Source organism: Mus musculus, chromosome 14 (assembly GCF_000001635.26).
Source record: "Mus musculus strain C57BL/6J chromosome 14, GRCm38.p6 C57BL/6J".
Classification (NCBI taxonomy): Eukaryota; Metazoa; Chordata; class Mammalia; order Rodentia; family Muridae; genus Mus; species Mus musculus.
Window position 1 is genome coordinate 115,989,517 of NC_000080.6, and position 26,806 is coordinate 116,016,322.

At 37.1% G+C, this 26,806-nt stretch overlaps 1 protein-coding gene across 3 annotated transcripts in view; it reads left to right on the forward strand.

Moving 5' to 3' along the window:
• Gpc5 (glypican 5) overlaps positions 1-26,806 on the forward strand; it is a 1,432,992-nt gene that overhangs the window by 897,316 nt on the left and 508,870 nt on the right. Inside the window, exon 8 of one of the 3 annotated variants that reach the window (XM_011244876.3) lies at positions 24,490-24,571. The exons of the other annotated variants lie outside the window; for them this stretch is intronic. Within the exon in view, the coding sequence (XP_011243178.1) occupies positions 24,490-24,545 (56 nt within the window). The 3' untranslated portion in view covers positions 24,546-24,571. The remainder of the gene's footprint in view (positions 1-24,489; positions 24,572-26,806) is intronic. 3 annotated transcript variants of the gene reach the window in all.

Sequence of the window (26,806 nt, forward strand, 5' to 3'; positions counted from 1 at the left end):
CACCCATAACCTAGACAAGAGTAACGATTGAACCCTGTTGGGAAAAGAAAACTTAACTGTCACTGGGTGTTAGCAATCATACTTCAGGGCTGGTCCCAAGCCAACTGGGTTTTCTTTTGCCGTGTGTGTGTGTCCAATTTTTGTTATGCCTTGGCAGTTTTTTTTTTTTTTGTGCTCTTTTTTACTTTCCTGTATTTGTTTGTTTGTTTATTGAAACACAGAAAGTAGGGGAGGGGGAGGTGGAACAGAGACTCAGAGAGACAGAGACAGAACAGGAAATTGAGTGTGTCAGGAGGAGGGTGGATCTGGGTATGTGGTGGAAGGGGAGGGATATGATCAAATTATATTGTACGCAATTATATAATGCTCCATTTATTAACTTTTTAAACTCTTTTTCCCCAGTCTTCTAAATCTTATTCTTTTGAGGAACTTTGAAGGAAAAATTTAGCCCTGAAAACATACAAACAAATTACATTATATGGACTGAGCAGGCTATATTTTGGAGCATATATATATACATATACACATTGGGGAAAAAAGGAGGCCATGAAAGGAGAATGGACAAAGGCAGATGAAAGGATTTATGGGGGGGGTAAAGGTAAGGGAGAACTATTGAATTATATTATAATCTCAGAAATTTCCCTTTGCTCGTTTGAACGCCCATGAATCTTTCCCTCTCAAATTCATATCGCTGGCCTCTTTTCCTTTACATTTTCTTATACATACATACATACATACATACATAGAAAGATAATATTATTTTATATAATTAAACATTCTCATCCTGTATAGTGATTACATGATTGTGTATGATTGTGTATGATTGTAGGGCTGACCATTCCATGAAATGATCATGAAATACATATAATCAAAGTTTTGACAGGAATATTCAACGTGAGAAAAGAGGTTCATATTTGTGTTGAGTGTTATTTCTATTTTTATCATGATTCTTATTCTATTTCTATCTAAATACATCAACAGTTATTTCATTTTTAATCAATCATAAAGTTCTCTGATTTATAAATGCTAACTATAATACATAGATTCCCAGTGATATGGTTTATAGTTGGTCATCAGTGAGAGGGGAGGCCCTAGGTCCTGTGAAGGCCATCAGTGGGAATGGGAGTGGGTGGGTTGGGGAGCAGGGGAAAGGGGGAGGGGATAGGAGTTTTTTGGAGGGGAAACTAGGAAAGGGGATAATATTTGAAATGTAAATAAAGATAATATCTAATAAAAAAGTAATTCATAGAAAATTCCTTATCAACCATGGTACCTACAATTATACCCCTGCATTTTCATTTTAATAAATATGAATGTCAACTTTGTTTTTATTCTCTTAGCCAAACATTCTTAAGTTCAGTTGTGTTCGAGCCCCCACTGAGTACTTGGGAAGTTGCCCAAAGAACAGAATTTCTGAGATAAAAGGCAGCATGGTGATAGATAGTGTGTCAGGGAGATCATGGCTGACTCTGATACTCAGAAGATGACAAGAAGAGCTTTGCTACGGTGTCTGGAACACACTGAGTGGAAGGATAAATGGGGAGGGAGCAAAGACTCTGAAAAGCATTATATCAGGAAAATGAGGAATTCTTGATGTCCTCTCCATGTGAGAGAGGATAGGATTTTAATAGCATAGATGAATATTTATATGGTTTTCATAGAATTCCAGTTAACATAACTAGTTGGATCTCATTTCTTTAATCACTATGATGTTCTAGATTAGGTAAACAGATTTTTAATAGGATTTCAAGTATATGAAACTAGGCTGAACTAGAAACGGTTTGATAGAATTCTCTGAAAAAGTTAAAGTTGTGTGTGAATAGAATCATATGCTTATTGTCATGAAAATTATTCACCAATATATCCATATATCTCAATCATCTTCTTTTTTTTTAATTTTATTTTATTAGATATTTTCTTTATTTACATTTCAAATGTTACTCCCTATCCTGGTCTCCCTCCAAATTCCCCCTCCCTTTACTACCTCCCCTCCCCTTGTTCACCAACCCACTCACTCTCTCTTCCTGGCCTGGCATTCCCCTACACTGAAGCATAGAAACTTCACATGACCAAGGGCCTCTCCTCCCATTGATGACCGACTAGGGCATCCACTTCTGCATATGTAGCTGCAGCTATGAGTCCCACCATGTGCAATCTTTGGTTGGTGGTTTAGTCCCTGGGAGCTCTGGGGGTACTGGTTAGTTTATATTGTTGTTCTTCCTATGGAGCTATAAACCCCTTTATCTCCTTGGTTTCTTTCTCTAGCTACTTCATTGGGGGACCCTATGCTCCGTCCAATGGATGGTTGTGAGCATCCACTTCTGTATTTGTCTGGCACTGGCAGAACCTCTCAGGGGACAGCTATATCAGACTCCTGCCAGCAAGCACTTGTTGGCATCCACAATAGTTTCTGGGTTTGGTGATGGTATATGGGATGGATCCCCATGTCAGGCATTCTCTGGTGGATCATTCCTCCAGTCTCTGCTCCACACTTTGGCTCTGTAACTCCTTCCATGTATATTTTGTCGCCCTTAATAGGAAGAATTGAAGTATCTACACTTTGGTCTTCCTTTATCTCGAGTTTCATGTGGTTTGTGAATTATATCTTGGGTATTCTGAGCTTCTGGGCTAATATCTACTTATCAGTGAGTACATATCATGTTTGTTCTTTTGTGATTGGGTTACCTCACTCAGGATGATATCCTTCAGATCTACCCATTTCATAAATTCCTTGGTTTTTTTGTTTGTTTGTTTGTTTTGTTTTGTTTTTTTTATAGCTGAGTAGTACTCCATTGTGTAATTGTACCACATTTTTTTTTAATCCATTCCTCTATTGAGGGATATCTGGGTTCTTTCCAGCTTCTGGCTATTATAAATAAGGCTGCTTGTGTAATTGTACCACATTTTTTTTTAATACATTCCTCTATTGAGGGACATCTGGGTTCTTTCCAGCTTCTGGCTATTATAAATAAGGCTGCTATGAACATAGTGGAGCATGTGTCCATATTACCTGTTGGACCATCATCTGGGTATATGCCCAGGGGTGGTATTGCTGGGTCCTCTGGTAGTACTTTAGCCAGACTTCTGAGGAATTGCCAAACTGATTTCCATAGTGGTTGTAGCAGCTTGCAATCCCACCAGTAATGGAGGAGTGTTCCTCTTTCTCCACATCCTCGCCAGCTGTCACCTGAGGTTTTGATCTTAACCATTCTGACTTGTGTGAGGTGACATCTTAGGGTTGTTTTGATTTGTATTTCCCGGATTACCAAGAATGTTGAACATTTTTTTAGATGCTTCTCAGCCATTCAGTATTCCTCACTTGAGAGTTCTTTGTTTAGCTCTGTACCCCATTTTTAATAGGGTTATTTGTTTCTCTGGAGTCTAACTTCTTAAGTTCCTTGTATATATTGGATATTAGCCCTCTCTCGGATTTAGGATTGTGAAGATCTTTTCCCAATCTGTTGGTTGCCTTTTTGTCCTATTGACAGTTTCCTTTGCCTTACAGAAGCTTTGCAATTTTATGAGGTCCCATTTGCCGATTTTTGATCTTACAGCACAAGCCATTGGTATGATAGTATATTTAAGTGACCTCTAAAATTCCACCAGAGATCTCCTAAACCTGATAAACAACGTCAGGAAAGTAGCTGGATATAAAATTACCTCAAACAAGTGATTGACCTTCCTCTACACAAAGGATAAAAGGGCTGAGAAAGAAATTAGGGAAACAACACCCTTCACAATAGCCACAAATAATATAAAATACCTTGGTGTGACCATTCATCTTCTATACATATTTCTCTATTTAAACATCCATTAGCACATGCTTTTAAACTTTTGTGTCAAGGTAATTAATATATCTATTTTTTAAACTACTCAAAACTCTGTTATTCTGAATTATAAGATTTGATGCATGATGCTGTTCATAAACAGAAAAGTGTACTGTTTTCCTTTCAGGGTTTCTAACGTTTCTTCACAGCTGTGAAAGGAAAGCAAAGTCAGGCTAGAATAGCAGGGGGTTCATGACTTCTTGTGTGTATTTAGGCACGTAAGAAATTTAAATTTTCACCTTAAAGATTTCAAAGGTAAAAATGTTCATGCCCAAAATAACAACCACTGTGTCAAATAAAATCCATCCTTAGATGGAATGGATTCTATAAAGGTCTTGCTCACTCTGTTGAGGAAAAGCATATTGTCGTGATGTATGGGATAATGACATGCAGGTGTTTATCCTAGCTGCTCAACTTTTACCTTTCAATAAATCTATTTTATGCCGTTTTGCTTGTAATTTTTGGCTTTGCTGTGTTTGTTTAAAAGGGCATATAAATATAGCCACTCTTTCAGTACATGGTGTTCCTCATAAGTGTTTTATTAAGGGCACTAATGAGTTCCAGCTCGTCTCTCACTGGACAGACCAGTTCTTAATGACCCTTGATAAGAGAAAATAGACTTTTGCCGAAAATCTTTCTTTTTAATCAAAGCAGCAACCTTCTCATCAAAACATATGGCCAATGCCAGATCTGATTAACAACTAGAGACTGTGGGACACAAAGTTAATTAAGGCCCTTGAATGCCTGAACTTACATGGAGTTGTTTTTAACATTCTAAAGCACAACATGATTTATGAAAAAGTTTTTTTTTTTGAAGATTTCCTGTAAATGTGTTTTGTAAAACTCAGTAATGATCCAAAAAAAAAATACAGAAAGGAACATTATTTTTCGGTCTTTGACCCTCATTAATAAATCCCATGTATCTTGTTAAGTTTGAAGTCTGGTATGAGCGATTTTGCTTTATAGTAGCAACTTGCTAACCTTTTTTCTGTTATCCAAAGTAACATCACAGACTTTGAAATCATCATCATTCTAAAAGTAAAAACGAGAGTCTGGCCTGGCCGCAGACAATAACCACCAATCTTTGACATGGTGAGGATGCAGGGTCCAGTGTCTGAGGGATACAGTATAAGTTCAAGTCCAGACTGAATAATTTTGTTTGTTTGTTTGTTTTGTTTTTGGAGACACAGCATCAAAATAAAAGTACTAAGGTGGCTGGGGTAGTTAGCTCAGTGTTGACTTAACCTGTGATAGGGTCATGTTCAATCCTTAGACAGACAGACACACACATACATACACACAAATACACACACACACAAAGGACGAAGGAAGAGGGAGGGAGAGACAGAGACACAGAAACAGAGAGATAGCACATCATTGGAGACAGGTTCTAGGCCCACCTCCTTACAGATGGTGATGACCAGAACAATTTAAACTTTAAACACATATCTCATATTATCTCTGTCTGGCTTATTTCACTTGCATGATGTACACCTAATTTCCTCTAATCAAGGAAATTGTATTCTGCCTGATGTCTCCGTTTTTTTGTTTTTTTTTTTTTTGTTTTTGTTTTTTTTTGTTTTTTTTTTTTTTTTTTTTTTAAACTTACTCAGCTCTGGATAGCTATTGTGGGTCCCTTCATGTTAGAAAAGTTCTTCAAGCGCCATTTGCTTTGTGCCTAGAGTAGTAGGCTAGCTGGTAATACAATAGTCATATCCTTTATTCCCCATAATGCTTTTAGTAGCATACAGTCCTACCAACAGTAAATACAGATTCTCCCCCTTCCCCATATCCTTGCCACCACTGTTGTGACTTTTTTCTAATTATTCATGTCGCCATTTTAATAGAGTTGAAATGGATTTCATTGTGCATTAGGATTTTGTTTCTTCAATTAACAAATATTTTTAAAAATTTAATATATTTACTATCTATTTGTATCTCTTCTCTTGCAAAGTATCATATCATTTGCTTATTTTTAGAGTTTATCTTTTTTTTTTTTTTTTGAAACAGGTTCTCACCCTATACCCTTAGTTGGCCTAAAACTTACTCTATAGAAAAGTATCGCCTTGAACTCACAGAAATCTATGTACCTTGACTTCTGGAGTGCAGGGATAAAGTTGTGTCCCTATCACTCCTGACTTGGATATATTTTCTCTATATAAGGCATATATATATATATATATATATATATATATATATATATATATATATATATATTCTGCATATTAACCTGCTGTTACTAAACCTAAAAAAGTTAATATATGAAGAAGTAGAATTTTGTCTTATACAGGACTTTTGATCTTAAAAATTAAAGTTGATAAAATTAATAAATTCAGATATATACATATGTTCTTTTTTTACAGAAAACATACACAAAATATAATTGACTTTGGAGATAATGCAATCGATAAGGCAGGCAGGACTAGCTAGACAAATGTTTGTTACTTCATGAAACTTCGTGATAGCAACATACACTGCTAATAGATTAATGACATTTTAATAATGTCCCTGTGGTTATTGCATACCATCATATATTGTTTGGATAGGACTTCCATTCATTACAATTAATATGGAAATGTTCCTCTGCAAAGAGATTCAACGCTGTCATCTATAGACTGAGAATACAGCATGTATCACCATGCCCAGCTTTCTACATGAATATTGAGAATATGAACTTTGGACCTCATTCTTGCCATTTCATAATTACTCTAGAATATATAACTGCTATGTACTATTAGCTCAGTCTCAGATTAAATGCACTTATAGAGGAGCTCCTTCAAATGATATTCTTAGGTTTGTTTGTTTTATTTCATAGGCATAGGGGTTTTTCATGCATGAGTGGTAATATGCTACATGGGTACGTGGTGCCCACAGAAGCCCAAGGAGGGCCTCAGATGCCCTGGAACTGGAACTATGAATGCTAGGAATAACCCAGCTCCTCTACAGAAGCAGCAATGGCACTTAGACACTGAGATATGTCTTCATCCATTCATTACATTTTTTAAATGAAAATTCAATTAGTATAAATGTATGCACTTTATTGGTTTACTTTTAAAATCAATTATAGATACATATTTTTTTACTGAAGTCATATAACTAAATTTTTAAAAGGATAGAACACCCTTTTCCTGTAAAACAATAAGTAACCCCAGTAGGTAGCAGTTACTTTTTTACCTAAGGCTAGTAAAGTAATTGTTTTGTGAGACAATCTTTTCTTTTATGATTTCCCTCTGTTGTAGTTGCTGGTATATTTACTCACCGGATGCGTGTGGTTCTCATCATGTGATAGCCTGCTTAAATACTTGATTCAGTCCAGAAAAAGGACATCTTTGGAGTAAATTAAGAATTCTTGACTTTAAATTGAACTTGAGAAAATTTATATACCCTTTCCAGGACCCCTCAATTACAAACACTATATATTTATATGCAAAATACTTTTCTTATAGGAGTGTACTCTATATCTCATTTTTGTTTTACACAAACACATACACACACACACTATATGTATGTATGTATGTATATATATATATATATATATATATATATATATATACACACACACACACATATATATACACACACATATATATACACACATATATACACATATATATACATACACATATATATACATACACACACATATATATGTATATATATGTGTGTATATGTATACAAACACACACACACACACACACACACACACACACACATATATATATATATATATATATATATATATATATATATCTTTGCAAATGCTTCATTTTATTATCCACTAGTTTTTCAGTAACAAGTTTTAAGTAATGTTAATAGATACTTTTTTTTTCTTTTTTGTTTTTTTTCAAGACAGGGTTTCTCTGTGTAGCCTTGGCTGTCCTGGAACTCACTTTGTAGACCAGGCTGACCTCGAACTCTGAAATCCACCTGCCTCTGCCTCCCAAATGCTGGGATTAAAGGTATGCACCACCAACACCCAGCTTAGATACTTATTTTTAAGTTACAAAGTCATAATACCAATTTTGCAGAAAGTGTGTACACTTGGTTACAAGGGAAAGTTGTATTCTGAGTCTTACCCACTGTGTGGGGTGAGGGTACAAAGTGAGAGTGTCTTAGGGTGGCACATGGAGGAATAGTTCTGTGACCACCTGAAGGGATGGATTAGCTTGTCCCTCTTGGAAGGACGCTTTCCTCTACTAACTATAAGAAGACAGTGTAGGGATGGGGATGAGTTTGGCTTTAAACTATGCATAAGGAGATGCACTGGAGGGCCATCCTTTGAAAAGGCTTCATCTGGCTGGCCTCGAACTCGTGATCCTCCTGCCTCTGCCTCCTTCAGCAAATCCTACAGGCGTCTGCCACCACCCACCAGGGAATCCATCCCATAATCAGCCACCAAACCCAAACACTATTGCATATGCCAGGAAGATTTTGCTGAAAGGACCCTGATATACCTGTCTCTTGTGAGGCTCTGCCAGTGCCTGGCAAACACAAAAGTGGATGCTCAGTTAGCTATTGGATGGAACACTGGGCCCCCAATGGAGGATCTAGAGAAAGTACCCAAGGAGCTGAAGGGGTCGAACAACAATATCAACTAACCAGTACCCCTAGAACTCGTGTGTCCGGCTGCATATGTATCAGAAGATGGCCTAGTTGGCCATCAGTGGAAAGAGAGACCCCTTGGTCTTGCAAACTTTATATGCCTCAGTACAGGGGAACACCAGGGCCAAGAAGTGGGAGTGGGTGGGTAGGGGAGCACTGGGGGTGTGGTCGGGAGGGTATAGGGGACTTTCGGGATAGAATTTGAAATGTAAATGAAGAAAATACCTAATAAAAATTGAGAAAGGAAAGGAAAGGAAAGGAAAGGAAAGGAAAGGAAAGGAAAGGAAAGGAAAGGAAAGGAAAGGAAAGGAAAGGAAAGGAAAGGAAAGGAAAGGAAAGGAAAGGAAAGGAAAGGAAAGGAAAGGAAAGGAAAAAGAGAGGAAAGGAGAAAGGAAAGGGAAAAAAGGAAAGGGGAAAAAAGGAAAGAGGGGAAAAAGGAAAGAGGGAAAAAGGAAAGAGGGGAAAAGGAAAGAGGGAAAAGAGGGAAGGGGAAAGGGGGAAAGGGGGAAAGGGGAAAAGGGGAAAGGGGAAAAGGGGAAAGGGGAAGGGGAAAAGGGAAAGGGAAAAAAAGGAAAGGGGAAAAAAGGAAAAAGGAAAAAAAAAGGAAAAAAGGAAAAAAGGAAAAAAGGAAAAAAGGAAAAAAGGAAAAAAGGAAAAAAGGAAAAAAGGAAAAAAGGAAAGGAAAGGAAAGGAAAGGAAAGGAAAGGAAAGGAAAGGAAAGGAAAGGAAAGGAAAGGAAAGGAAAGGAAAAGGCTTCATTTGCATGGGCAAACGCCGTTGTAAACACCTGGTCACAGTGTTTGAGCAAAAATCAAAGTGAAGTTCACTGAAATTCACACTGCCTTCTTTAGGAACATTTTCATGAAAATCTTAAGGATTTGGGCATGGACATATTAATTACAAAGCAACAAGATAGCATGAGTTAATACAGATATTCAGCTAAGACATATTTATAAGAAACGTAATACTGAAAGAGCCACATGCCAATCTATGCTTAGGTTTGGACTGTCACTTAAATAACTTTGTGCTTTAAGTATTCTCAAAAAGTTTTTAAAAGCGAGATGCTCCTACAAACATAACATTTGACTCTATTCCAAAGATCTCACTGAGCACTAAACGCTGAACAGACCATACAGTATTAAGTCAAGTTCAAAGGAGACTGAAGGCGAGGATTTATAAGGGTCAGTCAAGAGGGCTGAGGAATGGATGCAGTGGAGATAAAAAAAACTGATTAATGTCCTTCAAGGCAGTAAACAGTAACATCTGTGTTAACTTTTATGCTGGATGAAAGTTATTTATACTGCTTTTAAATGAAAATCATTTTTGCTAGTTTCAGAAAATAATTTATATTGCTTCGAGCTTTTCTACAAGGCTTTCTACTGGAACTACTGAGTGTAATTGCTATTAGGAAGTTGGAAGACAAAAGTATTCCAACCTAATGAATCAAAAATTAAACAAATTAAGTTACTAGGATATTTCCTACTACACAGAAATGCATATATGGCTTTGCCTGCTAGTCCTCCACCTTTCCTTTTTCCAAGGCTTTGGCCATGCTCACAGCTTCTAGATACATGCTTGCCCCAGTGGTCTTGTAACAGCTCGTGTCCCATGTATTTTATTATCTTCCCAAAGCTATTTCCTTGAAAATATTTGCTTGCCTCTCATTGTCCTCTTTCTAGTGTCATGACTCAGATTTATGCTTATACCAACATAAATCATCCCTGTCTGAAAAGCCAATGTTGGATGTACATATGAAAAAATACAGAACTGGCCTTTTTGAGTATGGATTTCTTCAGATAATATGGTATTTTTAAATCTATTTATGTTTATGAAACTCCATAAGTTAAGTTTTGATTAATAGGAATAAAATTCATTTGTGTACCATAAAATAGAATTTTATTAGATTTTTATTGGTCACATATATATGTATGCATATATATATATATATATATATATATATTCATGTGGTATATGTAATATAATTTTATTCTATTATATATCATAAAGTTTCATATGTATTACATTTTAAATATCCATCCACTGAAAGACATTAGGCTGATTTTTATTTCCTTGCTTGTAGGAATGGAACAACAATAAAGATGGATGTTCAAGTACTTCTGTAGTAAATTTAGAGTTCTCTGGACATATGCCCAGCAATGGTATGGGGGGAGGTCATTGAGTGGCTTCTGGTTGAATCTGGGCAGTTTTTTATAGTACAGACTCATGCTGCTTTAAAATGGGCATATTTTGATTTATTTCTTTCCAACCTTAATTCCCTTATATTGCCCTTTTCCTATTGCTGTAGCAAAGATTATGAGCTCTATGTATGTAAGAGTGGAGATAGTAGATATCCTTTCTTGCTCCTCTTTTTAATTAAAATACTCTGAATTTTATAAAATACAGAGGTATTTATAACGTAAATATATACTTTATTATGTAGACATATATTCTATGTATTTCTAATTCTTTATAAAGTGTGTTGATTTGTTGTTGTCAACTGTATGTTTACACTCATAATCAAGCGACTATTTTCCCAGAGTTTATTTACACTGAGTATTTTGTTTACTGATTAGTATGCGATGATCAATATATTGAATCCAACTGAACTGGTCATGTTTCATGATCTTAATTTGCTGTTTACTTCAGTTTACTTTTTTTTTTTTTTGAGACTCGAGTTTGTGTTTCATGCTAGTACTTGCTTCCTAGAACAAGTTCAGTGTTGCTTATTCCCCTTTTGTGATACTCTGGCATTAAAATTCTTTAAGAGTTTGGGAGAGTTCTGCAGTGAATCCCTCCATTTGGCATTTTTTGTATATGAAAACTTTTAATTATTACTTCAATTACATCATTTGCAGTAGTTCGTTTATGTTGTTATGTCTTCTGAATTTAAGTTTGGTGCATCTTGGGATGCTTGCTGGGGAAAATGTAGTTTGAAGCCCTTTCAGAATGTAGCAGATCAGTATTTACCTAGTGAAGAGAGAATGGAAGGACACAGTAAAGTAGGCGTGAGAGAGATATGGCGATGAGGGATATTTCACAGTAAAAATTCCATTCTTCTGTTTATGGTAGCATCTTCTGCATGGTATGCTGCACTGTCATCTCCAGACACATCCAGGGCAGCCTCCACTGGGTATCCTAGCAGCATGGACAACAGATGACATTGTTGTATGCATGTATAAGGAATTCTGATCATGTGTCCCTCTGCCACTTGTGTTCCTCCAGCCAAATAGTTCATCCTCTGTTCACTTTGCATCTCCCTGTCTTAGAAAGAAGAACTTCGTATATAAAACAGAATATGTGCTCCTTGTCTTCTGGCACTGGTCATCTTCCTCTCTTCCTCCTGTGTTTCTTTTCCTTTTCCTTTTTTAAAACTAGACTCCACATATAAAACAAAAGACTAATTTTTTTCAGAGAATGTTTATTTCACACAGAATGTCCTTGCTTTCCAACCATTTTATCACAAAGAATATAATTTTATTTTTCTTCATATCTCAATAATGCTCTATTGTGTCCATATAGGAGGAACACAGTGACTACTCATTCTCCTGGTGAGGAGCAACTAAGCACATTCTACAGCTTGGCTATTATGATGATTATCACAAGGTGACATTAATATATTGCAATTTATCAAAAGGTATATATTGTAGAAATATTGTCAACATTGTACTGTTTAGAAAAAAACACATAAGACTCACCAAAAAATCAAAAATTAAATAAGCTTGTCCACTATAATCACTTTTAAATCAAAGTAGAGCTTGAAATCTTAGACAATGCAAGGAAAAGTAAAACCTATAATAGAAAGCCGGGTGTGGTGACCAATGTCTTTAATCCTAGCACTTGGGAGGCAGAGGCAGGCAGATTTCTGAGTTCAAGGCCAGCCTGGTCTACTAAGTGAGTTCCAGGACAGCCAGGGCTACACAGAGAAACCCTGTCTCGAAAAACCAAAAACCAAACCAAACCAAAACAAAAAACAAAAAACAAACAAACAAAAACCCCCTATACTAGAAATAGCAAAGGAAGAAGCTTAAATAGCCTTATCTCTAGAAGACCTCTGGAGCCTATGCTTAAGACACACTGAAGTTTCCTGGGTGAAAGATTCTTAGCTATAATACACAATTTCAGCAAGGAAGGGTGATGAAATAATGATAAAAAAATACAAGACACACAACAAACAAAGAAACAAACAAACAAAAAAATTCTCATAAGCAAGCAAAAGGTCCAAACCAGCTATAAAGCTTATGAACCACAGTAGTGACTGGCAAGGCAAGACATCCCCAGTGCTGCACTAGAAACACTTTTGTTTTCAGAAGAAGTAGTAGTTATCTAACAGGGCAGAGACCATAGAAGAGAACCTACTACTGTCATTTTCCTAAACTAATATAGCTTCTCATTGTTTTCTGAATACCTACCATGATAACCTCAGAAGTGTTTAGCTCTCACATATCATCAGAGAAGCTTGATTTGAGAACAAATAGAAATGATTACAGAGATCTTTTGTGGTATTTTATAAAAAAAGATAAGGAGAGAAAGAATATGTTTGGTTGATGTGTAGTCAGGTGTGGGGCAAAGGTGTGTGCCCTAGTGGGCCCATGCTGAGGCATCCCTTCCCCCTGAGGGACCAGCCACATGATGGTATAGTATAGAATAGAGTTTATCTAGGGCATGGGGAGGGGAGTTAAGAGGGTAGTTGAGACAGAGAAAGGAAGAGGGAGAGAAAGAGAGAGAGAGGAGAGAGAGAGTGAGAGAGAGAGAGAGAGAGAGAGAGAGAGAGAGAGAGAGAGAGAGAGAGCATGACCACGTGGAGAGAGAGGTGAAAGGGGAATGGAGAGAAAGAGAGATGGTGAGCTGGATGAGAGGAAAGAGGGAGAACAAGAAGGCAAGAGAGCAAGAGAGAGGAGGGCACAAGTAACTCCTTTTATAGTGAGTCAGGCATACCTGGCTGTTGCCAGGCAACTGTGGGGCTAGCCTAGACAAAATCTGTCTACTCGCTAACATCTTTAACTAGTAACAATTCAGAAAATAGGTGACCACGGAGTTCCTAAGTCCCAATTAATTCATATCAAATGCAACCCTATATCTAATGGCTAGGAAATACCAAGTAAGAAGAATAGAAACATTTTAAGAGCCAAAGAGGACACATACTACTAGATAGTTTGTTCTAGAGACTCTAGGGAAGCTGCGGTCATGAAATCCCCAAAATATGGTTTCCTATATAAGACCTGAAGTAAGTGTCAATAGTACTTGATAAAGTTCCCAGAAATAAACCTACACAGAGTTCATCTGACTTTTGACAACGGTACCTAAAACATAGTGTCCCTAACAAATAATGCTCTAAAAGGTGTGTGTCGACCTATAGAAGATGTAAACACAATTGGCCATTCAACAAAAATCAATTCAAAAATGGATCAAAACACATTAGTCAAAACCTTAAATTATTCAAGGGGAAATGGGTAAAATGCTTAAAAAATAAAGTCATTAGAAAAGACTTTCTAAATAGTATTCCCACCCATGCCTGCTGTCCCCTCCCCTCTTTACTTTTTTCTCACACTACACCTTCTCCTTCCCCTACTCCCCACCCCCCCTCTCCTTCTCTTACACATTGTCTTCTTAAGTGAGTTTTTGTACCACTATGAGCTAGATATGTTTTTATTTGTTTGTTTTGTTATTTTGGGTTTTTATTTTGTTTCGTTTTGTTTTGTTTTTTGGTCTAGAAGGGATAGAATTAACTCTTCTCAAACATTTTTACAAAATGTATGCTAAGTATAATCTGCCTGTTATCACAGTTGTTTCTAAATGCTAAGCATAATAATTTAATAAAGTTATTTAGTGAATCAGAATGTTTATTCTATGATGATTTTATAAACTAAGGCAATGGATCAGCAATATCTTGCCTTAAGCTAAGTTATTCAAGAAAAGATAAAACCAATATTTGATCTCAAAGGTTATCCTATAACTTTGTGGAAACTTTAGATGAAAATAGCATAATTTCATTCTCATTCAGTTCCTCTCTGTCCTTGAGTTTTTTCCTTCTTACTTCACTTAGAGAAGGTGTCAGGACCCCAGGTCAGGTAAGTGTCTGGACGAGGCTTTATTGCCCGGCAGGGATATCCTCTCAAGGCATAACAGTTTTCTCTTGTCAAGCAGGCAGCCTTACCTGCCACATCCACTATAACCAGACTTGAGACATGTCATTATCACCATCAGTATGTCCCAGGAGTCTGTGGAATATGAAGGCTTACCATACTTCCTAGCAGGAGAAAAGAGTCTGTTAACAAATTCCTCGTATGGAACTTTCACTTTATTTTATTTCAGAGGGAGTTTTGTTTCTTCTTTCTTCAAACCATTATGTTTTGGTTTTAGCTGATAGGGGAGAACCAGGCAGCCAACTTTAACACGCAATGTTCTTGCTTAATTAAACTTGTTCTAGTATCAAAAAAAAAAATAATAACCAACAAAATTTATCTCTCTAAAACTTGTGAGCCTAACATATTTTCAACTTTGTTCTATCTCATGCTGATATACCATGTGCTTATTTTACTGTTTTATGTACCAAAAGAAATTATACTTTCCAAATTCATAAAATTATAAGTCAGCTTAGATATTTTCACAGCATCAAAACTATAAGTTATACATAAACTCATGGAAGATGGTGCTCCTGGAAGAATAAAGTGAACATCCTGTTTAACTTCTAGTAACAAGAGCTGGTAAAGTTGAGAGCTGCACAGAGATTTTCACTTGGTGGTTCACACTATTTTGGGAACTGAGTGGCACATTTCTGCCATCTCTGATTGGAGAAATGTTTTGTGACTCTTCAGCTTCCTGTAGAACAAATTCAAACTTCTTTCTTATGACACTCAAGGATTCTGCATTGTGTGCCAAGAACACATACCTCAAATAATTTTCTGACCTCTTTTAATCAATAATATATCTCATCTCACCAATACATAAAGTCTTCTCGTTACCATAGGTTACTTGTAATTTAGTCTGTATGAATAAGCATTATCCTAAAGTACAGTTTTTGTGAATAGGCAAATTGTGCTTGATAATAGAAACATCTGGAAGTTGGAAAAATGAAGATATATATCCCACTGGGATTTTTTTCCAAAGCATGGTAAGGAGATATGAAAAACTGGATCCAAGTATAGGTCCTAGGATAATTGGGCAATTTTCTCAGTAAAGAAAACTCAGTAAAGAAGTGAAGAGATTAATGTGGAATCAATTATTATTAGGAAAGGATAAATCAAGACAAAGCCTGGCAACAAAAGAATAAGGATGAGCCCCAATGGGTTATAACTTAAGGTTAGAACAAGGTCATAACTTAAGGACTGTTTGAATGGCTTCAACTAAACAGCCCCAGAGGCACAGGAGACAAGGTTTCTGAGGCAAATTTCTCCTTCAATGATGAATTAAACAGAGGTAAGCAGACTTACCTCAGGATGTCAGTTTACACAAAGTCAACTCTTCTCTTTTCTTTTCTCTTTTCTTTTCTTTTCACATTTTTATTAGACATTTTCTTTATATACATTTCAAATTTCAAATGTTATTCCGAAAGTTCCCTATACCCTCCCCCTGCCCTGCTCCCCTACTCACCCAATCCAGCTTCTTAGCCCTGGCATTCCCCTGTACTGGGGCATATAAGGTTTGGTATACCAAGGGGCCTCTCTTCCCAGTGATGGCCGACTAGGCCAACTCTTTTCTTACTGGCCTGTAGACTCATAGAAATGAATAGCTAGGTGCCTTAGAAGCCAGATTTCTCTCTCTTCTAGTCTGTGATGTGTTTCCCATGTATTTATTATTTCATGTTGGTTGTTAGAGTATTCTTTTAAGTATGGATCTATTACAACTATGCATCTGTGACACGGTTTGTTTTCATTCTTTCTTCTGTGAGTTTACATTCTCAGCTTCCATGAGTCTTCTGGTTGGATCCCTGAAAAGGTTACCCTTTTAGCCGCCTTGTATTCCAAGAATGCCAGAATGAGAAAGTAAGTCCCTGAGTTGGGACACCTCATGAGGAATACAGAGCACCTGATTTGGGTGTGGAACCTTATTGAGGTACAACTCCAATTCATCCTCACATGGTGTCACCACTGACTTCATCATTCTCTTCTGTCCTTCACTGCACCCATCAATGGTCCAACAACATTGACTACAAATAAAAACCAGACACTCCTTTTCCATGTGTTGTACTGAATGATGCCTTTAATCATAACTTACTTTTACCATAATTTACACTTCATTGTAGAAAGTTTAACAAGAAAATGTCCAAATAGGTGATTTTAGCTCTCTAATAAGTACACTTCACGTGTCAAATCTTTAATTACTGATATATTATCTCTGCTTAGCCATCAATGAAATCTTGGTAAGTAGTCCCAACAATGATCTAGCTTTACTTCTCAATCTTTTAGTTCATACAAGTGTAGCCTCAGGTCAGTGAAGCAGAAAACAAAATAGAAATACATTTTGAAGCCCAGTTGTTCCAAGGTGCTTTCCAGTTTACATCTTCTCAGAGTGAATAACGTCTGCAAGTCTCAGCTGTTGTGTCTCATCTGAGTCCTTTCGTAGTCGCCTTCTGATTCTTTGCCACCTGATGAGAAGATGATAAATCGTGAAGTTTAAAGTCTCAGTATCGTGAAGATTAAATTGGAGAATAGTTCCCCTAGTCTCTGTGTCTGCTGTCAAGTTAATTGTTAAGCAAAATAGCAGCAAGATATTTGGTTGAAATATGAACATACTTAAAGTACTAGCCATGTTGACAACTGATAGGGTTTTGCCTAGCCTGACAGGATGGATTTGCACTCCATTAGAACAGATGTAAACACTTATCCAGGTGTAAATATTAAAAAAAAAGAACAAAGATGTCTTAAGTGCCTATTAGTTTTTTCCTCTGAATACTGAAGAAATGTGAATTTTTGTTTAATTTTTCACTTTATGAGTATGGCCAAAGATTTAAAAACCAAAACAAATTTGTCCAATCTAAACTGTCATCTGCAGATCTTGGCTGGAGCCTTGTAACATTCATTAGAAATGGGCATCTTATATATTTACTGAGACTCATGAAGCAGGGAATTCTTTATTGTTATAATTTATACTCAATAACAAAAGAAGATAAGTTGGAACAATGAATCAAATTCTGATGGCTGAACAATGTGAGAAACAATTATAGTTTTCTGTACCTCATAAAAATACTTGATATATAAACTATGTAATTAGAGAGGTACTTGTAAATTAAAATTTTGTAGTACTAAAATTTACAAGGTTGTGATGGTACATTTTGTTTATTTGTGTATATATTGAACACATCGCCTATGAGAACACACATGTGGAGTTAGTCTCCACTTCTACTGTGAGGGTGTACATTGTCAAACTTGGGCTGAAGTAATTCTTAACAGCAAGTGTTTTTACCTGCTGAGCAATGTCGCTGTTCCAAACACTATTTCTCCAGGACTTCTTTGCTGGCATCGATTGTGCCCTATATGCTGCCCTCAACATTCTCTTCTTATTCCTTCTATGGCATTAACTTCTAAGTATGTCATCTTTTTCAGTGACATGTTTCTTGAAATTCTGACCGGATGCTTCTATTAAAAATGTCTTCTTAGCGAAACAGAATACAACAGAATGCTGTTTCTGACTCTTAAAATGTAGTAGTTTTTAAAGAGACCAGTATAGTATAAACAAACCAGGGGTCAGTGTGAAACTGCTGCAGTATTTTGCTGTTCTTTGTTCTGAATCCCGTAAGTGGATTTTATGAATGAGAAGGAAAAATGATTTCCAGGAAATAAAACAAATTGCAAAGATTTAAAGGTCATCGGGTATTCTAATACTGATATATCCTGAGAAATTTTGCTTATGCAACTACCTTAAACTTTAACTATTCTAACCATAAATGAGAGATATGGAAGCAATTGCTTAATAGAAAGATTGTGGAAATAGTCTAAAATGCAGAGTAGGTAAATGTTAATGATTCTTATTATTAATATATTACAGTTTTTATTATAAGCTTCAACTTTGTACATTTTAAAATCAGTTTGGAAAAAAACGTATAAAGTAGAAAAATATAAAAAAATCATTGTTCAAGAGATAACAAAACGCAGTACCACCTTCATAAGATGAAGTTACACATTTATACAAACCCAATTTTAGTGAAGAGGTCAACACAGTGAGGGTGATATTTTCCTGTCGTAGGTCCCTGAATTAAAGAGATGGACCAGTGAAGAAAATGAGCTATGCCTCATGGGAGCAGCATTTCAACAGAGAGATTATCAATAGAAGCTAATGTTCAGTTAGAAAATCTGAATTGTGTAGTATGAATTGCCGAAGACTGAGTGTACCCATGGAGCCACACCCAGAGGTCCACATTTCTCTCAATCTCAAATTACAGGCTGTTTAGAGCTTACGATGTTGGGGCTGAGAATTAAACTCAGGTCCTCTATAAGATAGTGTACACTTCAAAACCCTGAGGCAACTTCTGGCCTCCACTTGCTATTCCAAAAGTATAACCACCTGAGGAACCACATATAATGAAATATTGTCTCTAAGGAGTCTATCTAAACCTATTGTGTTATTTACCACAGATATGCATAAAAATGTCTACCCACTTGTTCATATAGCACTTAGCAAGTTATATTTTATCCCTACAACTATATAATATAGTACATCTATGTTGAAAATTTCCATGACATTTTTTATATAATACACACACCAATATGAGCATGCGAATGTTACCATACATATTTGGTTCCTTGTCTTATCAAGGTATTGGTTTTATATTTTACAATAATGGGAAAAAGATATTGCCAGCCTCCTTTACCTATCGGGAAGTACCGGATGTTGCAGCACCACTTGGGCACATATTGCAAAGTGGTCCTTTACAATCAGTTAGACTAATATGCTTGAGCCTCCACCCAGAAGCCCAGGAGAACTGGGAACTGCTAATCAGAGACAGGGTATGGAGGACAAGATGGAGTTTAGCCACTCTGTGTTATCAGGGAGAGCAGAGTGCTTTCTCTCTGATGCTGTGGCTGAACCAACAGTTTCACCTTCAATTTCCTTTTATATTCCTTCCTCTGAAATGTAAGTGAAGTGGCTTACTTCCTTACTTTCATTAAAGCAAAAACCCATTTCACAAGCTCTAAAATTCTCTTGCTTTTTGACAAAATATAGTAATTAGACTCTGCTAAAAAATTAAATTACATTTTTTAAAAATCATTTAACTGTCTTGAATTATGATGCCTACTATTTTTTAAATGATTATATTATATGAGTATTTTTATGAAATTTTATTATTTCATAAAACTTCAAATTCTGATCTCATTTGAATCAAACACTGTCAGTAAGATGATTGAAAAATTAGTTTTTAATCTTGATATAAACACAGTAAGTAAAGTGCTTGCTGCATAAGAGGGGACCCAAGTTCGAATACCCAGAACCTATATAAGGCTGAGCATAGTAGCACATAGACATCATTAAAGTGCTCTCCTGTGAAATGAGACACAAAGGCAGAATATTCGGAAGCGTTCTGACAAGTCACCTTACCACACACAGTTCAGAAGAAAACATCAGATTGTCTTTACCTCAAACAACGTGAAAGGTGAGACCCCATCCTGGAGCCTGGTTTCTGACCTTCATGCAGTCACATTCATGTTTTAGCACTCAAAAATACGGGCTTTCTCGAAATCTCTCCGCACCCTTCCCCACCCACACACACATGATACACACAGAGAATACAGATGAAGATAGGTTGACGTGACAAAATGCTTGTGAATTCTTCAACACAATTAACTGGATAACAACAACAGCAACAACAACAAAAACTGTAGTTGGTTGTATTAAAATGTTGAAATCCTCAGAGTCTTAATTTTTACCATAAAGAAAATGACTGCTTACAATCTATGTTAAGATTATTGCAGATAGCCTGTGAGGTGTCTCAAGGATCTCTGTGGAATGTTTAAAGTATGTATAGAAGTGACCACGGTTCAACATAAAAGTGAAAACCACCCAACTGAGTGTTTCACGGCAGTGAAAGCGATCGGTCATCATTTATTGATGTTTAGAAACAGACTGAAAATGGATGTTGTAAGCGTGAGAGCCAGATTATTATGTATCACATTCTCGACCTGTCACATGGGCAGGACATGCTGTCAGATGCAAGTGTTGTAGATACGAACTTCTATTAAAACATACTATAATATGTATGCATAATTGTGCAATATCATATGAAAATATTATGACTTTACATCCTAAACAGTCAAATTTCGGATATTTATGTACTTTTAAATCTAGAAATATTGGTCTATATTCAAGAGCAATGCTCTATACACGAACATTAACTAGGAAGCATCATTGGTTGTATTCCTCTTCTTGATAACACATTGCTAGAAGCAAGTGAGACATAATGACAGACATAATAACATATAATACATCAAAGAGACATAATTATAATCATAGGACTTGTTGTCAAGGATTCATATCTAAAATCTCTATCCCAGGCACCCTCCTCCTCCTCACTGTATTCTTTCATGCCCTGTAGTCCTGTTGGATCAATTACTTAACCTATGATGTAGACTTCTTTGGCCAGGCTATTTTTGTACTGTGTAGATTTTATCAATTTACTTTCCTTCTGATTTCAACTTGGATGTTCATTGTAATCACAGCCTGAGCATAGAGACACCCTTGACCCTTTCCCATTATCACAACTGTTTGGCAAACACATTGGGTCTATTATTTAGTTTTAAGTCTGATTTTACGGTTAATGATTTTCATTGCAGTGTTTTCCATTCTGACTTTGCATCTATAAGTACTTGTCAACCCTGTGGACTCCCAGATTCTCTCCCAGACCCACTGCTTTTTCAAATATCCTTCCTCCCCTCATGCTGCATTCTGCTCCCTTCTAGATCCCTCCTGACCTGACTTTAAAATCTCCTCTCATGTGCACTTTTTTTCTTTCATGACCTACAAACTTCCTGTCATATCCATGCATATATAAAAGTTAGGCTATGTTTGAAATAAAATATCCATTACCTGTATCTTTTAATGTTTGGCTCATTTTACTTAATATTTCTAGTTGCATAAATTTGATAGGAAAGGCCATGGTTTCAGCTTCCATTGTGAGTGAATTAATTCTACTGGAATAATATAAAATTAAATTCACTGCACATCAAAGGAAATAATCAATAAAGGAACAGTCAATGGAATGGGAGAAAATCTGCCAAGCAAACTTCAGGTAGGGATTAATATCTAGAATGTGCAAAAAAAAAAAAAAACTACAAAAATTACCCACCACAAAAAGATCTTCCAATCAATGATTTGAGCTAATGAATTGGAAAAAAAAAAAAACATAAAACCACCATTTACTAATAAATATTTGAAAAAAAACTAATACCCTTACTTAGTAGAGAAATGGAAACTAAAAGTATCTTGAGCTTCCACCCCATCCTAGACAGAGCACTGGGGAACAAATGCTGGTGAGTAGGTTGCTTAAGTAGAGTCTATGCAGAGCTGATGTGAGTGTAAATGGGGCAGCCAGCCATTGTAGCACTGTAATCGACTCACAACCCAATCCCTTGCTGTTGGTTTTTTCTTCCATTCTCATTCTTTACTATACTACTACTACTACTACTAATCATTTTATTCATTTACATTTCAAATTATATTTCCCTTCCTGGTTACCCCTCCACAAATCCCACATCCCATCCCCCTTCTCGCCCCTCCCCTTTGCCTCTTTGAGGGTGCTCCTACACCCACTCACTCACTCTTGCCTCACTGCTCTATCCTGGGGCAGGACCAAGGACCTCCCATCCCATTGGTGTCAGATAAGGACATCCTTTGCTACATATGTATCTGGTGCCATGGGTCCCTCCAAGTAAATTCTTTGGTAAGTGGTTTAGTCCCTGGAAGTTCTGGGTGGTCTTGTTAGTTGATATTGCTCTTCCTATGGAGTTAAAATCCCTTTCATCTTCTTCAGCTCTTCCATTGGGGTCCCTGGGCTCAGTCTGATAGTTGGGTGTGAGCATCCCCATCTATATTGTTCAAGTGCTGGTAGAACATCTTAGGGAACAGCCATACCAGGCCCCTGTCAGTAAACACTTCCTGGCATCAGTAACAGTGTTGGGGTTTGGTTTTTGCAGATGAGATGGATGCCTATGTGGGTCAGTTGGTCTCTGGATGACCTTTCCTTCAGCGTCTGCTCCATTTCTAGTGAAATGTAAACAAAACATCCAGTATAGTTCTGTATTTTAAAAATCCAAGCATTGATTTATAACTCACTTTTGAAATTTGTGTTGAGATTTTATGTTATGTTTTAGGATAGTGCCCAAAGTTCATGGATACAACAAACAGCAGAAAGCGAAGTAGAGGTTGAGGTCTCTATTGGCTGGTTTTGTGTGTCAACTTGACACAGGCTGGAGTTATCACAGAGCAAGGAACTTCAGTTGGGAAAGTGCCTCCATGAGATCCAACTGTGGGGCATTTTCACAATTAGTGATCAAGAGGGGAGGGCCCATTGTGGATAGTAGCATCTCTGGGCTGGTAGTCTTGAGTTCTATAAGAAAACAAGCTGAGAAAGCCAGGAGAAGCAAACCAGTAAGTACCATCCCTCCATGGCCTCTGCATCATCTCCTGCTTGAGTTCCAGTCCTGACTTCCTTTTGTGATGAACAGCACTGTGGAAGTATAAGCTGAATAAACCCTTTCCTCTCTAACTTGTTTCTTGGTCATAATATCTGTGCAGGAACAGAAACCCTGACTAATACAAGGTCTATGAGGTGATAAGGTGGGAGATTACAACAACTGGGCATCACTGGTCCATGCAAATGCTTTTGCTTAAACTAGGCATAGCCTGGAATCTTCAAGTAGGTTTGGAACATTGTTAAAAATTATTTGTCTAGGTTTAAGCTAAAAAGGACAAAGAAAGGAAAACATATTATATATTCTAGAAAGGGATCAGAAACTGTAAAGATGGGGATGCCACTAAATGAGAAGGGAAGATGTGTGTGTGCATGTGTGTGTGTGTGTGTGTGTGTGTGTGTGTGTGTGAGTGCACGCATGCATGCATGTGCATGCATGCTATGATTATAATCAACATAACATAAGAAAGAGTGTGTGTACATACTGTGTACAGCAAAACCGTCAGACACTAATGCCCACTGGGCAAGCCAATCCTGTAAATGAATAATGTGCACTTGTCATTAGTTCACATAAAACAGTTCAAACCCAGACTTCACACTATTGTGACAGCAAGGAGTGGCTGAACTATGAGTCTCAAGTTTTCTCACCTGAAGCACATGACTCCTATGTGCTGATATATTCTTTGTGAGTGATTCTGTCATTTATTACAGAGAAGAAATAAATTTCATTTTTTATACAAGATAATATTAAATTTGAAAATGACATTTGCTTTTTAGTGTAAGTCGCATGCATGGGTTTAACAGGTTACAAATAGAAACATCTGGAGGTAGTGAAAACCTGTAGTTAATTTTCAGGTTTGATATGTAAGTTTAAATTACATTTTGGAAGTTTTATTGCTGACATCCCAGCAGCTGATCACTCAAACTGTTTCTGACACAGATTCCTATCCTAGAGGGGGAAAATAAACAGTTATATTCAAAAATCTTATTTTCATCAGAGTTGTGAATCTTTACTCCAGTCTTCCTTGTGAAAAACGTGTTAGTGTACTTGTAGGACTGGATAAGCTGCCGGAGAGTGACAACCTTCTGCTTGGCAAGATTGCCATGTCTGACAGCAGGCAGGCTATGAGGCTCAGTGTGGATTTGAAGGATCAAACACAACAAGCCACGTGAATCCTGAGAGGCTTTTCAGTCATTGGAAGGCTGCCTTTGGAGGAGATGGGGCTAATTACTTAACAAGAATCTAGAGTCAACTATTCTGGATTTATGGGAGTTCCCAGAGACTGAGCTACCAACAAAAGACCACAGGGGCTGGAAGGAGGCTCCCTGCACATATGTAGCAGACATGCAACTCAAGTCTCCATGTGGGTCCCCCAACAACTGGAGCAAAGTTTCTTCTTGTATATCTAGAGCCTGACTGTGATATCTGCTCCCCGACAGGGTTGCTTTGTGTGACCTCAGTGGGAGAGGATGTGCCTATTCTGACAAAGACTTGATGCACCTGTGTGGGCAGATACCCAGGGTGAGTTCAACCTCTTGAAGGAGAAGGAGAGGGGGAGAGGGGGAGAGGTGGAGCGTCTCTGAAGGGGGATCAGGAAGGGGGCAGAGGCAGCGTTTGGGATGTGAATAAATATATAATTAAATAAATAACGATTACAAAAAGAAAAAGCTGAGGACAAGTGCAGAGCTCATGTGAAAACCCAGAACTCTATAAAATAATCACTTTTATATCAGCCAGCTTTATTTTGCTGTTGACAAAATATTGAAGAAAACCAAACTAGTTGAAGAACTACGCATTTTGACTCATCTTTGGCTCCCTCACTTCTGGAACTGTGTTGAGACATAACACCATAGCAGCATTCAATGTGGGCAATGGTGTTTATTTCATGGTGTTTGAAGAGAAAAGATAGAAAGAGGTGGGGACAGAATATAATCTTCAATGTCTCCCTTCAGCAACTTGCTGGCTCCCCTTATTGAAAGCATACTTTCCTATAAAGCTACTGACATCCAATATAATCCACTGAAATTGTAAACTCAATAATGGGTCAACCCATTTTTCTAGAGCCAGCAGTCAGCTTGAGACAATCCAGAATTATCTGAGGACATGTCAGTTTGGGGACTGGCTTAGTCATAGTGGTCTTTGGGAAATTTTCTAGAGTGCTAATTGGTATAGGAGGGCCCAGCTCACTGTGGGTGACACCATGCCTAGACAAGGGGTCATGAAATTGTATAAGAAAGCTGGATAAGCAGAGCCAGAGAAGCCAACTGGTAAGTAACTTTCCTTCATGATTCTTGCCTCTGCTCCTTCCTGAGTTTTTGCCCTGTACTTTCTTCAAGTGATGAAATATGACCTAAAAGTGTATGAAGAGATAAATAATTTCCTCCCATGTTGTTTTAACTGTTGTGTTTATCACAGGTACAAAGCATATGCCGGATAAGTTCAATGATAAAGATAAAAGCCCTACTGCTTCCTCTACAAAGTCCACTTCTGCCAATCAGATATTTAGTTCATGTGTCTTGGAGATTATGAATATATAATCTTGGATAATATATATTCATATATAATGCATATATACAGATATATATATATGCATTCCTGACTCTGCCCATAGACAAAAAACTAAAATTAACTGGGCCATTTTGCATACTGTTAATACACATAAACTTTTTCTGAGTATTTTTGTTTTGACTCCTCTGCTTAGAGGTAAGGTAATAAAGTCACTTTCCTACTAGTTCAACATGTTTCTTACCTAGAGAAGTTTTACCTGTCATGGATCTTGGAGTTGACCCCACAAACCAGCACGTTACTAACTAGCATAATCCCTAACTATAATCTGTATGTTTGTCCTTGTACCCACAGATAAGTGTAGTCTTCACCTCTTTGTAGTAGATGAGGAGCATTAGAGAACAGCATAGGCAATTGAAGTAAAGATATATTTTTGAATATTTTTAGTATTTTAATGGACTATATGAATCCTTCTTTTCAAAGCAAATCAATTCTTCAGAAGACAGAACTATGGAAATTGTTATTTTACCAAGTGGTAAGATAACTTGGGAAAAGACTCTAAGTGATGCCCATAATTGCTGTGGTCTGGCCACAGTTGGCCTCCCTCAATCTGCAGAAAAAAATTTCAGGGACACGTTACAGGCAGGCATGGAGTTGGTGACAAAAAAAAGGTGACAAATGGACACAGAGCATAATCAAAGATCAAAGAATCTTCTTGTCTTTTTAAGATCTGGTTCCAATGAAAGGACTGCTCTCTCTTCTTGGTCTCTAGAAGGCTAGCAAGGCAGGACAAGAAAAGAAAAAATAGAACAGCATGGTCAATCACCTTGTTTCAGGTATATGAATGCTATGTATCCCACTATGAATTCCACCCCTGCAACTTGGGTAATTCCACTATATGGTTTACCTTTGCAGAGAAATGGGTTTTGATATACTGCAACTTTCCTCCTGGACAGGAACTCATGTGTAATATCCCAAGCTGTTGAGAACTCACAAGAAATATTTTCCTCAGCTGGAAATACATGGCTCTGTGCTTACAAGAGCTCCCTTGCTAATTAAGAGCATTGTCCTAGTTACCTGATGAGTGGTGCTGTGCTGCAGACTATCAACATCACAGGAGAGCTTCTCCTTTAAAGAGGAGAAGCATCCAGATCTAAGTTCTTGACTTTTTTTTTTTTTTTTTTAGTTTTTCTTAACTTCCTAATTTTCTTTCTTTTTTTCCCCTATTAGGTATTTACTTCATTTACATTT